Source organism: Chiloscyllium punctatum, chromosome 16, assembly GCF_047496795.1.
Source record: "Chiloscyllium punctatum isolate Juve2018m chromosome 16, sChiPun1.3, whole genome shotgun sequence".
In the NCBI taxonomy this organism is placed as follows: Eukaryota; Metazoa; Chordata; class Chondrichthyes; order Orectolobiformes; family Hemiscylliidae; genus Chiloscyllium; species Chiloscyllium punctatum.
This window is the reverse complement of record NC_092754.1, coordinates 29621165-29637447: the sequence shown is the minus strand read 5'-3', so window position 1 is coordinate 29637447 and position 16283 is coordinate 29621165. Positions and strand designations below refer to the sequence as shown.

The 16283-nt window shown below is 38.7% G+C and overlaps 1 protein-coding gene across 8 annotated transcripts in view; it reads left to right on the top strand.

Annotated features, from left to right (window-relative positions):
- LOC140487122 (PR domain zinc finger protein 2-like) overlaps nucleotides 1-16283 on the top strand; it is a 171117-nt gene that overhangs the window by 88901 nt on the left and 65933 nt on the right. For 5 of the 8 annotated variants that reach the window (XM_072586649.1, XM_072586648.1, XM_072586653.1 and 2 more), the window contains exon 5: nucleotides 3166-3186. The exons of the other annotated variants lie outside the window; for them this stretch is intronic. In XM_072586649.1, the coding sequence (XP_072442750.1) occupies nucleotides 3166-3186 (21 nt within the window). The remainder of the gene's footprint in view (nucleotides 1-3165; nucleotides 3187-16283) is intronic. 8 annotated transcript variants of the gene reach the window in all.

The following is a 16283-nucleotide window of genomic DNA, read 5'->3' as shown; positions in this document are numbered from 1 at the left end:
GGAAATTGTGCCTGTAATTAACAGAATTGAGTTTGGCTGAGATGCCTCTCCCACAGAGTTGAATACCTTTTTTTGAAAATTGTTGAGCAAGCTCACTACATTAAGATTGAGTAAAATACCAGGTACATTGAGAGGGCTTTAAACTGCTCAGAAGGAGGGAGGGATTAGGAGAGGGAAAATAGATTTACAAAGCAAAAGCATATGCCAGGTAGGCAGCTATTTGTCCCAATTTGGGCATCATTATTCAATTTGCAAACATAGAAAAAAATAGACAGGGTCAAAGAGGGGAAAATGGTAAAAAGCCAAAATTAATGTCTCTTTCTTTGAATGTACATAGTATTAGAAACAAAATAAATGACTTATCAGCCCAAATAGAGGTTCATTGGTATGATCTTGTAGCTATGACAGAGACATGTGCATTGATAAAATAAATTTGCCAAAGTTATTCAGTTATTTGAAAACAAAGCTTTAGTTTTTATGGTTAAAGTACAGTTAGGCTACTTAGCCATACATCAAAATTCTTAAAAGTTCTTTAAATGTTCAGCATCAGTTTTACATATGATTTTCATATCCAATTTAGCATGATTTCCTTGTCAATAAATCCAGTAGTCTCTCAGAGCTATTTCCTTCATACAGTACAATCAGATGATGAAAACTACAGAATCAGCACACTTTACAACTCCATGTAGATCTAAAATGAATCAATGAATTGAATTAATGTTTACTTGGTATTCTGTCTGTATGCAACTAAAACTAGCTATCAGGCATTTTTTTGGATATTGAAACATCTAATTAGTGACTTGCCTATGGAAATATTGTGAATCGCAGAAACTGAGGGATAATCAATTGCTGAATCTGCTGTCAGCCACAAAGTCAAGAGACGAAGCAAATCTTAGAACTTCATACTCAAATGGAGATGTGGAAGCCCAAAGTCAAGTGACCAAGGATGAACCTAGAGTGGGAATAAAGATAATGTATGCATGCTTTTTCTATATAGACTGCTGTATATATCAAATGACTCCAAGCTCATTGACAGGGCAAAACCGGTTTCTAGATATTTTTAATCAATGTTCAAATCTGTTATGGCACACCTGTGGAGCAGGTGGGACTAGAATCCAGACCTCTTGGCTCAAAGGTAGAGGCTCTCAGATATGTTCCTATTATCTCAGATTATCAATGTAATTTTTCTGTTTATCAGAGACATCACGACAAAGTCCACATTGGAGGACATCAATAGAATTAAAAATATCCAATGATAAAATGGGATCAATCAGGAATAGTCTCATGAGTGAAGCCAAACTTTGCACCAATATAACTGTTTAATTTGTCATCAGGCATTTGGGGGGGAAAATGTTTAGGTTTTGTTCAGTATAGCTTGGATGTCTTCTGGATCATTTTGATTTATTCCCCCTCTCTCTAATGCGTACATTTATAAGAGTACATGATTCACTCTATATTTGGAAATGAAAGATTGATTGATTACTTATCAGACATGGTGGGCAATTTGTCTTTAAATGTTTTGCAGTGACAATCTTCTCTCCCTTTTCCAATGCGCCCTTCATTCGCAGGCATCTTGATCAGCATCAGGGAAAGGATTCTACATCATGATTTAGGTAGTACCTAGTGTGAAATGTGCACATTGGGTTGTACAAAGTTTCTTTGCAAAAAGTTGGACATAATTGTACGTGGAATCTTGTGTGATTAATAATAATGTGCACTTTGCTTCCTTGTGTGTCTCTTTCTCCCTTGCGCCCTTGTGCAGTCTCTCACTTGCTCTCACCTGTCATATGCTTTAAATAGGGCAGCATATTTCCTCTTTGTTTTATGTCTGTTTTAAGGCTGGTGAAGAGCTTTAGTCTGTGGATTGAAAGCCATTTCCACTCAGGTTGCGTTTGTTTCATATTTGTTTTGAAGTCTTTAACCAGTTGGCAAAAGTGGTGCAGTGTTTAGTTTCTCGTTTGCTATTTGAAATGATATGGCCAGAAACCAGGTTCATTGCAACAGACTTAATCACTAGACATCTTTTATTGAATGTTAGCAATAAATGACCTAACATTTGTGCAGAATCCAATTTTCACCTTTATTAATTTCACAACAGACTGCAATTATCTTTCTGCCTTGATGTAGGAAATAAAATGACGCATGATAATCTTGTTACTTATTAGATCTAAAATGCAATCAAATTGAAACTCTTTTTTTCAAATTGCTGTAAAGGTTTAAGGTCAGTAAATTTAGTAGGTTTTTTTCTTTCCTCCCTAGGTAACTCGATTTTTACAATACTTTTAAAAAAATATTTCTTTGTACTCAATCTTAATTTCCTTGTCAAAATCCCCTTTCCTCTCCTTTAGAAATCAGTGACCTCATTTGAGGTTGCACAAATCATGTTGTGTTGTACTATTGCTAATCCAAGCAGCTTTGACAATGTTTCTGGAAGCTATTTGCTTGTGGAGATCATCATGGTCAAGCGTCATTTTTTTTTCCCTTAGTTGATAATGTGTGTACTTCAGGAGTTACTGAATAGTGATCAGGAACGACAGTGCTTGCTGATTTGTTCACACCCATTAGCCTGGATATTGATATCCTTTTAAGCCATTCCAACTGAAGTCAACTAACTCCACTTGGATGAAGCATTGAACATTCCTGATCTGCATTGCATTGCTCAACAGTTCATTGGAATTTAAGAGATCATTTGACAATGTGGGATTTTAAAATCCAAGCATTTTGTGAATCAGTATTTAACTGATTTAATTTATTTGGAAAATGTACAACACCTAGACAGTTCTGACAATCTGACTATTGTTTTATACTTTGATATGGAGTGCCCAGAGCTTTCTGGTTTTAAGTTCTGCCATTAATGTCTTCAATATCAAAAATACAATACTGTTGAAATTTAACTACAAGTAGAGATAATCTTGAACAGATACTGCTCCATGGAAACATTTATCAGTTTTTGAATGAGCGTTTGGGGGCAGCAACGTATCAAAGATGCTCTGACAGTTTTAAAGGAAATGGTCAAGAATGTATGATAATATAAAAGAAATGAAATGCACAGCAGCATTGCCAGTATCTGAAAGGGAACATTTCAGGTAGAAACTTTTAAACAGAATATTGTACAATACACTTTCTGCTTATTTTTTGCCATTTATGGAATTTTCTGTTACCAAGCATACAAAGGAACACCGAAAGGTTAGTGGCTTTACTACTTGCTTTTATTCCATGAATAATGTAGGAGAAATAGTTGCCTGATGTTTTGCCTTGATTTGTTTGTTGATTTGAAATTAATTTTAATTTTAAGTCCATTTGATTATTTCTAAATAAAGATTAATTTTAAACTTTAATACCTTTGTTGATGTTGCAGTGTTGCTTAACTGCATAACAGTGATATCATTTTCCTGATTTTTGCAGAGTTAGCTTGTCCCAGCTGGGTGAAGTAAAAGTGCTAAAAATGACTTCCCTGTGCCGGAGCTAAAGAGGGAGAAATCAACTCCTGATTGCTATCCAATGATCCTTGTTTAAAAAAAATTACCATCGGACTAAATTTGGTTGTACTTCATACCCTTGGCAAATAACCAGCAAACATTTTACATCCAGGTTTATACATGAAGAACAGTTGCTGGGATTTGGTACTACAGATTTGGTACTGTAGCATCATTGACCAGAAAAAGTTAGCAGTTAGGAAGGAGAAAGTAGATAATGCCAAGGCATTAGTTTATTATTTTTATTTCACTTTCACTGTGTCAACAACTTTGTGATACATCTGTTGGTAAGAAGTCTTGAGATTTCTTAGCGCATTTTGTGGATGTCAGATTATAATCAGTTTATTTATTTGGTGATCTTGTCTTCTAAATTTACGCAAAAATATTTGAATAGAAAACCTTTGAATAGGAAACTAGAAGTTGAAGCTGGAATTTCATAAAGATTTCATATGGAAATAAAATTCAACATTGTAAGTAGCATAGCATCTTTCAATGAATGACTGCAAACACACTCTGGCCCCATTGCATTCATCTATTTGAGTTACTTCTACGATAATTTATGAAAATCTTTTAATATTACATTCCTGAAATGTTTTACACAGTATCTCTCTTATTCTGCTACCTGCTATTGCCTCATTCTTTATTATTCCTTTAGACTTTAAAGCTTCCATAGAAAACGATACTATTCCTTTCCAGACCTTTACTGTCAACTATATCTGAACGCCAAGTTTTCAGTCACTCGAGTTCAAAGTCTTATCACAAAGCTTTGGCAATTCTACATCCTCCCCGCAAGCTACTTGTAAAGATTTTATGCTTGATCTGCTGTCAAAAGTCACTTGTGATTCCCATTTTCAATGCAAGTGTGCCATTAAAGAGATTGCTATAACATCATGACTTTGTGCAATACCATTTGATCCAGTTAATGTCTCTGAACAGAGCTTACTTGGGAATGTTTTTAATGGCAGGATGATGCCAGTGGTGAAGCTAAATGCCAGATTGATAGAACTTACTGTCATTCCAATTTCTCAGCCCTTACAGAACAGGAAAGTACTTTTCCCTTCACTGATTTATATAGACCACCCTTTCTGACAAGTAAAGGTCCATGCCCGATGATTGTTGTATTGGTAATTTGTGATAACGTGCACTTTTGCATGATGCCTCGTTGTGAAATCTAGCCTGCATTTTAAACTGGCTTAATTTAGCAGCAAGGGAAATGGATAATGTGATGACTGCCAATGCTTTGTGAAAAGACAAATGGACAGGAAGTCGCTTGTTCCTGAAATGTTCTTTGCTGTCAAACTGCAGTCCAAATTTTAACTTTTTTAGCAATTCTTGTTTTGGTTGTGAAGCCTTTAATAAATAGGAGGGATTGTTGGTAGGATAAAACACCTTGATTTATCATTATTGTATCCTAGTCTTTCAAAGCAGCTCGAAAGCATCAATTTGAAATAATCTGTTTAGGCAATAATTTTAGTGTCAAGAAAAGCATAATTTGAAAATACAGGTAATTCTTCTATAATCTGCTGGTTGTGTTCTTTTGCAATCCTGTGTCATAGAAAAGTTATGCTTTAGAAATGGCACTTACCATTTCACGCTTTAGAAACAATGTCCCCAATTTGTCAATTTAGCGAATTTGTGTAAACGAAACGCGCATTATAGCAGAACGATCTTGCTTGCTTTAGTATGCTGTACATAAGCGCACTAAAAGTAGGAATGTGGAAAACTGCTCCATTCTTTGTTTTAGTTGTAGTTATGCTTAAATTGAACACTTAGTCTACATATCATACTTACAACCCTTTGTTCTGACAATATTAACATTTTCTTAGCTAACTCAATGAGAGATTTTATGTTAAGTGGCATATGTATTATGTTTCATCTTTTTTTCAAACATTCATGTTCTGGTATGTAGTTTTTTTAAAAAAATGGAGTTTGGTTTCAAATTGATGGACTTTTTCTCACTTCAAAAAAAGTTTTATGTAATTGTATAAGTTACTTCTAGCATGGCATTTGATCTCTGAGAATCTTGTTAAAAAGAAATAAAATGCACTGCTTAAAATTAATTTCTTAAGGAGTACTAAGATGCTCAAAAACAATATGTGGAAATCATAATATGAAGAATAATGATCATAACCCTTTTAACCTCCTTCAAATTCAGATGTACATGGTGGTCAAGGTATTCATTTACAGGACTTATAGATCTTCTCCTTGACAACCAGCCTTCAAACCTCTGCATGACGTGATCTTTCCTACAGATGTCTAGTGTATTTGAATTGCACCAAAGGCATGCAGAGAGTCAGTTATGACTTTGTTTGCTTTAAAACCTTACTATCCATGAGAATCCTTTAACTTATTCCAAATCACATTCAGATTTTCAAAACAAGGTAGTTGTGTGATTGAAGGATTATCTTATATTGGCCAAAAATGATCATATGCAGCATACTCACAAGTTGTCAAGTGCAAAAAATAAAACAGAAAGTTGATTACCTTGACAACTCATTGGGTCAAGGAATTTAAAAACTCAGAATTATGATTGTGTTACGGGATTCTCTAGTCCGAGGTGCAGACAGATGTTTCTGTGGCCAGCAGTGAAAATATCTGAGTGGTATGTTGCTTCCCTGGTGCCAGGATCACGGAAGCCTCAGAGAGGGTGCAGAATATTCTGAAGGGAGAGAGAGGCCAGCAGGAAGTCATTGTACAAATTGGAATCAACGACATAAGAAGGGAAAAGGTTGAGATTCTGAAGGGAGATTATAGAGAGTTAAGTAAAAATTTAAAAGGGAGGTCCTCAAGAGTAGTAAAATATCTGAATTACTCCCGGTGCTGCAAGCTAGTGAGGGCAGGAATAGGAGGAAAGAGCAGATGAATGCATGGCTGAGGGGCTGGTGTATGGAGAAGGATTCACATTTTTGGATCCTTAGAAACTCTTTTGGGGTAGAAGCGACCTGTGTAAGAAGGATGGATTGCACCTAAATTGGAAAGGGACTAATGTACTGGCAGGGAGATTTGCTAGAGCTGCTTGCGAGGATTTAAACTAGTAAGATGGGGGGTTGAGACCCAGGGAGATAGTGAGGAAGAGGTCGATCTGAGACTGGTACAGTTGAGAACAAAGGCAAGTCAGGGCAGGCAAGGGACAAAGCAGAGAACAAGGTAGGACTGATAAATTAAACTGCACTTATTTCAAAGTAAGAGGCCTAACAGAAGGCAGATGAACTCTGGGCATAATTAGGAATATGGGACTGGGATATCATAGCAATTACAGAAACATGGCTCAGGGATGGACCGGACTGGCAGCTTAATGTTCCAGGATACAAATGCTACAGGAAGAACAGAAAGGGAGGCAAGAGAGGAGGGAGAGTGACCTTTTTGATAAGGGATAGTATTACAGCTGCACTGAGGGAGGATGTTCCTGGAAATACATCCAGGGAGGTTATTTGGGTTGAACTGAGGAGGAGGAAAGGGATGATCACCTTATTGGGATTGTATTATAGACCCCCTAATAGTCAGAGGGAAACTGAGAAACAAGTTTGTAAGGAGATTTCAGCTATCTGTAAGAATAATAGGGTGGTTATTGTAGGAGATTTTAACTTTCCAAACATCGACTGGGACTGCCATAGTGCCAAGGGTTGCCATAGTGCCAAAGGTTTAAATGGAAAGGAATTTAAATGTGTACAAGAAAATTTTCTGATTCAGTATGTGGATGTACCTATTCGAGAAGGTGCAAAACTCGACCTACTCTTGGGAAATAAGGCAGGCAGCTGACTGAGGTATCAGTGGGGGAGCACTTTGGGGCCAGTGACCATAATTCTATTAGTTTTATAATAGTGATGGAATAGCATAGACCAGGTCAAAAAGTTGAAGTTTTAATTTGGAGAAAGGCCAATTTTGATGGTATTAGGCAAGAACTTTCAAAAGCTGATTGGGGGCAGATATCCACAGGCAAAAGGGCGGCTAGAAAATGGGAAGCCTTCAAAAATGAGATAATGAGAGTCCAGAGAAAGTATGTTCCTGTCAGGGTGAAAGGAAAGGCTGGCAGGTATAGGGAATACTGGAAGACTAAAGAAATTGAAGGGTTGGTTAAGAAAAAGAAGGAAGCATATGTCAGGTATAGACAGGATCAATCGAGTGAATCCTTAGAGTATAAAGGTATTGGGAGTATATTTAACAGGGAAATCAAGAGGACAAAAAGGGCACATGAGAGAGCTTTGGCAAATAGAGTAAAGGAGAATCCAAAGGTTTTTTTAACACTTACATTAAGGACAAAAGGGTAACTAGGTACAGAACAGGGCCCCTCAAAGATCAGCAAGGTGGCCTTTGTGTGGAGCCACAGGAGATGAGAGAGATACTAAATGAGTATTTTGCATCAGTGTTTATAGTGGGAAAGGACATGGAAGATATAGAATGTAGGGAAATAGATGGTGATATCTTGAAAAATGTCCATATTACAGAGGAGGACATGCCGGATGTCTTGAAATGCATAAGTAAATCCCCAGGACCTGATCAGGTGTACCCTAGAACTCTGGAAGCTAGGGAAGCGATTGCTGGGCCTCTTACTGAGATACTTGTATCATCGATAGTCACAGGTGAGGTGCCGGAAGACTGGAGGTTGGTTAACATGGTGCCATTCATTAAGAAAGGTGGTAAGGACAAGCCAGGGAGCTATAGACCAGTGATCCTAATGTCGGTGGTGGGCAAATTATTGGAGAGAATCCTGATGGACAGGATGTACATGTATTTGGAAAGGCAAGGACTGATAGGGATAGTCAACTTGGCTTTGTGCGTGGGAAATCATGTCTCACAAACTTGATTGAGTTTTTTGAAGAAGTAACAACAAAGAAGATTGATGAGGGCAGAGTGGTGGACATGATCTATATGGACTTCAGTAAAGCGTTCGACAAGGTTCGCCATGGGAGACTGGTTAGCAAGGTTAGATCTCGTTGAATACAGGGAAATGTAGTCATTTGAATACAGAGCTGGCTCAAAGGTAGAAGACAGAGGGTGGTGGTGGAAGATTGTTTTTAAAAATGGAGGCCTGTGACCAGTGGAGTGCAAAAAGGATCGGTGCTGGGTCCACTACTTTTCATTATTTATATAAATGATTTGGATGGGACCATAAGAGGTATAGTTAGTAAGTTTGCAGATGATACCAAAGTTGGAGGTGTAGTGGACAGCGAAGAAGGTTACCTCAGATTACAATTTATTGGTCAGAATATTGAGTCCAGTTGGGAAGTCACGTTGCAACTGTTTGGTTCGGCCACTTTTGGAGCATTGCGTGCAATTCTGGTCTCCTTATTGGAAGGATGTTGTGAAACTTGAAAGGATTCAAAAAAGATTTACAAGGATATTGCCAGAGTTGGAGGATGTGAGCTATAGGGAGAGGTTGAATAGACTGGGGCTGCTTTCTCTGGAGCATAGGAGGCTGAGGGGTGACCTTATAGAGGTTTATAAAATCATGAGGGGCATGGATAGGATAAATAGACAAAGTCTTTTCCCTGGGGTGGGAGAGTCCAGAACAAAAGGGCATAGGTTTAGCATGAGAGGGGAAAGATATAAACAAGACCTAAGGGGCAACTTTTTCATGCAGAGGGTGGTATGTGTATGGAATGAGCTGCCAGAGGAAGTGGCAGAGACTAGTATGATTGCAACATTTAAAAGGCATCTGAATGGGTATATGGATAGGAAGGGTTTGGAGGGGTATGGCCAGGTGCTGGCAGACGGGACTCGATTGTGTTGGGATATCTGATCGGCATGGACTGAAAGGTCAGTTTCTGTGTGCACATCTCCTGTGGTTCCACATAAAGGCCGTCTTGCTGATCTTTGGGCCCTATTCTGTCCCTAGTTACCCTTTTGTCCTCTATGTATGTGGAAGAACCGTTTGGATTCTCCTTAACTCCATTTGCCAAAGCTGTCTCATGTCCCCTTTTTGTCCTCCTGATTTCCCTCAAGTATACTCCTACTGCCATTATACTCTTCAAAGGGCTCATTTGATTTTTCCTGTCTATACCTGACATATACATCCTTCTTTTTCTTAACCAAACCCTCAATTTCTCTAGTCATCAAGCATTCCCTATACCTACCTGCCTTTCTTTTCACCCTAACAGGAATATACTCTCGTTATCTCATTTTTGAAGGCTTCCCAATTTCCAGCTGTCCCTTTACCTTCAAATATGTGCCTCCAATCAGCTTTTGAAAGTTCTTGCCTAATACCATCAAAATTACCCTGCCTTCAATTTAGAACTCAAGCGTTTTGAGTGTTGGAACTGTGTCCATCCATGCACTGGAGTGTATTTTATCACAGTTCAGATTTTATGCCTTGTGGATGGTGGACAGGCTTTGTGGAGTCAGGAGTTGAGTTACTCACCAGAGGATTCCTCATGCTAACTGCCTCTTGAAGACAAAGTATTTGTATGGCTGATCTAACCCAGTTTCAGATAGGTGGTAAGACTCCAGGATGTTGATAAATTCAGTGATGTTAAGGCCATTCAATCTCAAGAAATAACTGTTTGACCTTCTCCAACAAGAGAAAAGGTACTGGATATTGAAAAGGCTATGGGAAAAGACACTCTGTTGACTCAAATATTACTTGCTACTTCTCAATCCATACCTGGATTGTCCAGGTCTTTGCTACACATGAACTTTGACTACTTCAGTATTGGGGGGGATACAAATGTACTGAACATTGTCCAGTCTTCAGCCAAAATCCCCATTTCTGACCACAAGGTGGAGGTAATGTCATTGCCTAGCTGAAGATAGTTGTATAGAGGACACTACCTTAAGTGATTCCTGTAGTGATGTACTTAGACTATGATTTATCTCCAACAGCAGCAACCATTTTCCTTTTGAGTAGATAGGGATCTAATTAGCAGAGAGCTTTCTCTCTAATTCCCGTTTGACTCCAGTTTTGCCAGAGCTGCCAAGATGTCAAGGATTGTCACTCTCCCTTCACCTCAGGAGTTCAGTTGTCTTTTTTTTGTCTGTGTTTTGACCAAAATTGTAATGAGGTTAGGAGCTAATAGCCCTATCAAAGCCCAAAATAAGTGTCAGTGAACATATTATTCCTTTGCAAATGCTGCTTGCAAACACTGGTGACCTCCTTCTATTACTTTGCAGATTAAGAATGGATTGATATGGTTATGAATGCCAGGTTGGATTTGACCTGCTTTTTGCTGATAGGAACATGCCTACACAATTTTCCATATTGTTAGGCAAATACCAGTGTTGTACCTGTACTAGACTCGTTGGATTAAAGGCATGACTTGTTCTAGAGCAGAAATCATCAGTACTATTGCCAAAATGTTGTCAGATCCCGTGGCCTTTTCAATATCCAGTACCTCCAGCCATTTCTTGATATGTTGAGTGAATTGAATTGATTGAAAATTGACATCCGTGATGCTGGGAAAGTAAGGAGAAGGCTGAGATGGATTATCCACTTCTGGCTGAAGACGATGCAAGTGTTTCATCCATGTCTTTTGCACTGATGTGTTGGGTTTCCCCCTTATTGAGGATGGGGATATTTGTGGTGTCTCCTTTAGTGAGTTGTTTTATTATCACTATTCGTGATTGGATGTGACAGGACTTTAGATTAGATTTTTTTTGATTGTAGGACCTCTTAGTTCTTTCTGTTGCATATTGCTTTCACTGTTTGGCATGCAGGTAGTCCTGTAATGCATGTTACCAGGTTGACACCTCCATTTGGGTATGACTGATGTCTCCTTTGGCATGTGCTCCTGCACTCTCCTTTGAACCAGAATTGATCTCCTGGCTTGATGGTAATGGTAAAGTAGGGTATATGCCAACCATGAGAATACAATTCTGCTGAAGGTCTATATTATCCTGGATGCCCAGTTTTGCATTATTAGTTATGTTCAAAGACTGTCCCATTTAGTAGTCGAAAGGCATGGCACTGGGAAAAAGTACAGGTCAGGCAGCATCTGAGGAACAGAAGAATCAATGTTTTGGGTATAAGCCCTTCATCAAGAAGTTCTGATAAAGGGCTTTTCGCAGAAATGTTTACTCTGCTGATCCTCGGTTGCTGCTTGATCTGCTGTGCATTTTCTAGCGCTACGCTTTTTGACTTTCAATCTCCAGCTTCTGCAGTCCTCACTTTCTCCCTGTCCTGTTTAGTATGCTGGTAATATGTCATGATACACTGGCAGGTGGCCTCAATGTGACAGGGATTTGATTTCTGCAGTCACTGTGAAGGTGGTCACTCTTACTGCTACCATCATATTACAGATGCATCTTTGACAGATTGAAGACACCCAGGATTACTATCTACTGACTATGTATACTTTGGTGGATCTCTGGTGGATCTGTCATATTGGTGGGACAAACATACCCAAAGATGGTCACGCTGGTATCTGGGATATTGTAAGGTATGATTCCAGGCTATTGCTTGAATAGTCAGTGGGAAAGCTGACTCAATTTTGATACAATCCCCTGATTTTAGTAAGGAGAACATTGTAAGACCAACAGGGCTAGGTCTGCTGTAGTCATTTCTGATACCCAGGTCAATACAAAATGGTCCATCTGATTCCATTGTCTTTTTAAGATTTTGTGGTAGTTTTGATACAAATGAATGGCTTTTTGGGCATTTCAGAGGGTAGTTAAGAGTCAGCCACATTGGTGTCGCGTGTGTGCCCGACACTATCAGGACGACAGATTACCTTCATGAAAAATGAGCAATGAACCAGATGAGGACTCACAAAAATCAGCAATAGTTACATTGTTGCCATTTGCCTTGTTTTTAATTTGATTTTTTTAATTTAAATTTTGCCAACAAAGAACAGCAGATGCTGGAGATCTGGTACAAAAACATGAATTGCTACTGGAACTCAATAGGTCTCTTAGCATCTGTGGAGAGAAAGCAAAGTTAATGTTTTCAGTCATCAGAACTGAAAGCAGCTAGGAAAATGTATTTGTGCTGATGACAAAGTTAGGGAGGATAGTAGAGGTGAGCAGATAAGTGGAGACAGAGCCCATAGATACTGAGAGATATGAAAGGGGTAGGCAGATGAGCGGTTCCTGATCTGTTCACACACTTCCACAAGAGTGAAGAACAGAACTGAACAGTTGTAATTGAAATGATATCTATGTTGGTTCAGCATATATGGTTAGCTTTTGTAGTCTTTGATTTTATGTATAAAGCTCAGGATTCCATAGGCTTTATAAGCAGTTATGGTAGCCTATCCTGCTGTGTTTAGATTTGTGCATAAATGCCCACTGATCTGTATCCTGCATCCCTGTTGAAATTACTGCATTTAGCATGTATCATCATTCCTCATCCCTTCCTACCAAGTGACTTATGATTTGCTGTATTGAATTTTAGTTATCCATACCACCAATGTTTATGTCTGCTTGAAGTATATTGTCATCATGCTATGAAATATATTCCCAACCTAATTTTTATTTTAAAATTAATTTGGTTCAAATGGATGCGATTTTTAATCCCTACTCTTGCAGAAATATTTATTTGATTCAAATCTGTGCCACGCTGTGTTTACCATACCAATATTTGGGTTTATCAATAAACTTATGATGGGCATACATAATTCGTGCAAGCATTACAAAACTATTCAATTGAATAGTTTTAGTAGCAACCTAGTTACTTGGACTGTGTTGCAGCATGGTATTGTGCGCCTACATCCATAGTGCTGCTGACCACAAGTTTTCATGAGGAAGGTAAGTGGAGAGAATATGTGTAGTCTGCACATCCACTCCAGGAGTCTAGTGCTGAAGGGACATGGAAAGATGCGATGCCTCTTTGACTACTATGATTTTCTAATACAATTGGCAGAAGCCTTGGAAGGATAAGGTAAATAGATTTTCTTTTTATTGATGTAGACAATCTAAAAATGAAAGATTACCTTCACTTATGTATAGTTGGATAGGTTTCTGATTTGAATGCTTCACCTTTGAACCTTGATGCAATAACTATTGTTAGCTAGTGAAAGTAAAGAATAGGCTGCAGTATTGAAGAATCTGATGGCATTGTTGTTCGGCTTACAATACATTTTTTAAAATTCCCTTGTGGGATATGGCATTGCTGTCCAGCATTTTTGGCCTGTCCCTAGTCGCAAATGAGAAGACAATGATGACCTCCCTTCTTGCTGTTAGGGAGGAAATTCCAGGATTTCGGCTCAGTGATCAGTGAAGAAACTGCTATATTTCCAAGCCTTGAAGGGGAAACATGCAGGTTGTGATGTTCCCATGCAGCTGCCCTTGTCCGAGATGAAAGTGGTCCTGGAGCTGTCTGAGGATCTTTGAATTTTTGCAGCATATCTTGTGGATAGTACACACTGCTATTACTGAGCACTGGTAGTGGAGAGAATGTATGCTTGTGGATGTATGGCAATCAAGCAGGCTACTTTGCCCTGGATGGTGTCAAGCTCCTTGAGTCCTATTGGAGCTGTACCTGTCCAGGCAAGTGGGGAGTATTCCATCACACTTCTGACTTTTGCCTTATAGATGGCAGACAGGTTTAGGGCGTCAGGGGGTGAGTTTCTCGCCACAGTATTCCAAGCCTGTGATCTGCTGTTGCAGCCACTCTGTTTAGTGATGAATCTTTGGTCAATGCTAAGACCCAGGATGTTGATAGTTGGGGAGTCAATAATGTTAACACTATTTAATGTCAAGATGCGGTGATTAGATTGTCTGTTATTGGCGATGGTCATTACCTGATATTTATGTAGAGTGAATGCTACTTGCCAGCCCAAGCCTACATATTGTCCACATATTGTTGCAGTTGAACATTTAACTGCTTCAGTATCTGAGGAGTTGCGAATGGTGCTGAACATTGTGCAATCATCAGTGACCATCCCTATTTTTGACCTGATAGAGGGAAGGTCATTGATGAAGCAGCTGAAGATGGTGAGTTCGTACTATTACAGTGGACGTCAAGCCATCTAATATTTATTAATGTTGTATGATGCACGTAACTTAGTCATCATGGATTTCCCCCTGTAACTGTCACAATTTATTATTGAATCTGCAATTATACAGGGGAAAAATGTTCTCTAGATAGTTGCATTTTGAAGAATTGGATCTATAACATGGAAACCTCCATCAGTAATTGAAGCTGACATACCACTGTCACAAGGCATTAACATTCTAATATTTTCACCCTATTTAAATTGTCTGCACTGGTGTCATTTGTCCAGCACTGGTACAGTTGTGTATCTATAGAAGTTTATTTTTGTGTGATTGTAAACACATACGGTGCTGCAAAATCTTATTTCCTTAAATACTGGTGACAGCCTCTGTTTCCACTTTTCATTCATCTGCTTTCGGATTGTTGAAAATGTGCAAAATCTTTCGAATGTTGAAGGCATTTGCTTCAAGTTGTTCCAGAGCTATCATTATAACAAGAATTTGTTCACTTCACATGATGTTTACTTGATGCTTGTATTATCACTGGTAGAGGACTTTGGCATTTTGGAATATGATCCTTGACTGTATGTACTGGTTTCAAATTTTCTTTTTCATGCTCTTGTCTTTTAGTTGTGCTTTCCAAAGCACTCAAACAGAGAAATCTAGTTTCTCATCAACAGTGCAAGTAAGGTAGAAGCCTGTGTTGAATTTATTCATTAGTAAGTACTTGCCTGTCTCCCTTGAGCTGTGATAGTGGAGTAGTATAGGATGCAGTATGATGGATGGGCTGGGTGCACAAGCTTTGTCACTAAGTGATGAGTGTGTAAAATAATTAGAGATTTGATTTTTGTCACGTACCTAAGAACAGTGAAAAGTTTAGGTTTGCATACATGCTGATCATAGATCATAACATACAAAGATCATAAAGGTGATGAAACAGAGCAAGGAATAGATTTGAAATCAAATTTGGTCCACTCAGTCTAATAACAGCAGGGAAAAAACTGTTCTTGAAGCTGTTGGTATGTGTGTTCTAAGCTTTTATATCTTCTGCCTGACAGAAGAGGTTGCAAGAGATTATAACCGGGTGGGAGGGGTCTTTGTTGACTGCCTTTCCATGGCAATGAGAAGTGTAGTTGGAGTCAGTGGATGGAAGGTCGGCTTGCATGGTGATCTGGGCTGTGTTCACCACTTTGTGTAGTTTCTTACGGTCCTGGGCCAAGTTTTTGCTGTACCAAGCCATGATGCATCCAGATAGAATGCTTGCTTATGGTGCAGCTGTAAATGTTGGTGAGGTTCCTTTATGCTTGTGCTGAAATTCCTTAGTCTCCTGAGGAAGAAGAGATATTGTTGTGCCGCCTTGACCGTTGCACCAAGGAACTTGACTACATTATCAATAACTCATTATTGATGAGTTAAAAACAACTTGTGAAAAATATCAAATTCATGACTTGCAAGATCTATCTCTCCATAGGAATGACAATTAATTTATTAGATCTTTAAGGACCTTGAAAGGACTTTGCTCTAAATATTTTTTTTCTTCTTAACTCCATAGATCTACTTTTATTTGTTACTGGTTCTAAGGTAGATTTAGAGTATTCTCACTCAGTGAGTGGCGAACCACTCAGTAATTGTATCTGTGTTGCATGTTGTGAACATTACAAAGGAATGTCCTAATTCAGATCTGTTACTTGCCACACCTTGAGAATAGATTCTGTACAGATGTCATATTAAGGGGTTAGTTAGCTAGTTGGCTGCATGGCTGGTTTGTGCAGTCCAAAGAAAACCTTTTCCACTCTGTTTTGAGGTTTGAAGAGGGAAGATTGTCAAATATTGGCTGGTAGAAAAGCTAAGAAATTCTGTTTCTACTTTTGTTTGCTTGTGACTTACTGTCTGTTTCTTTGCATGGGTGGAAACTTATGGGCTGTCTACTACAAAATCCAA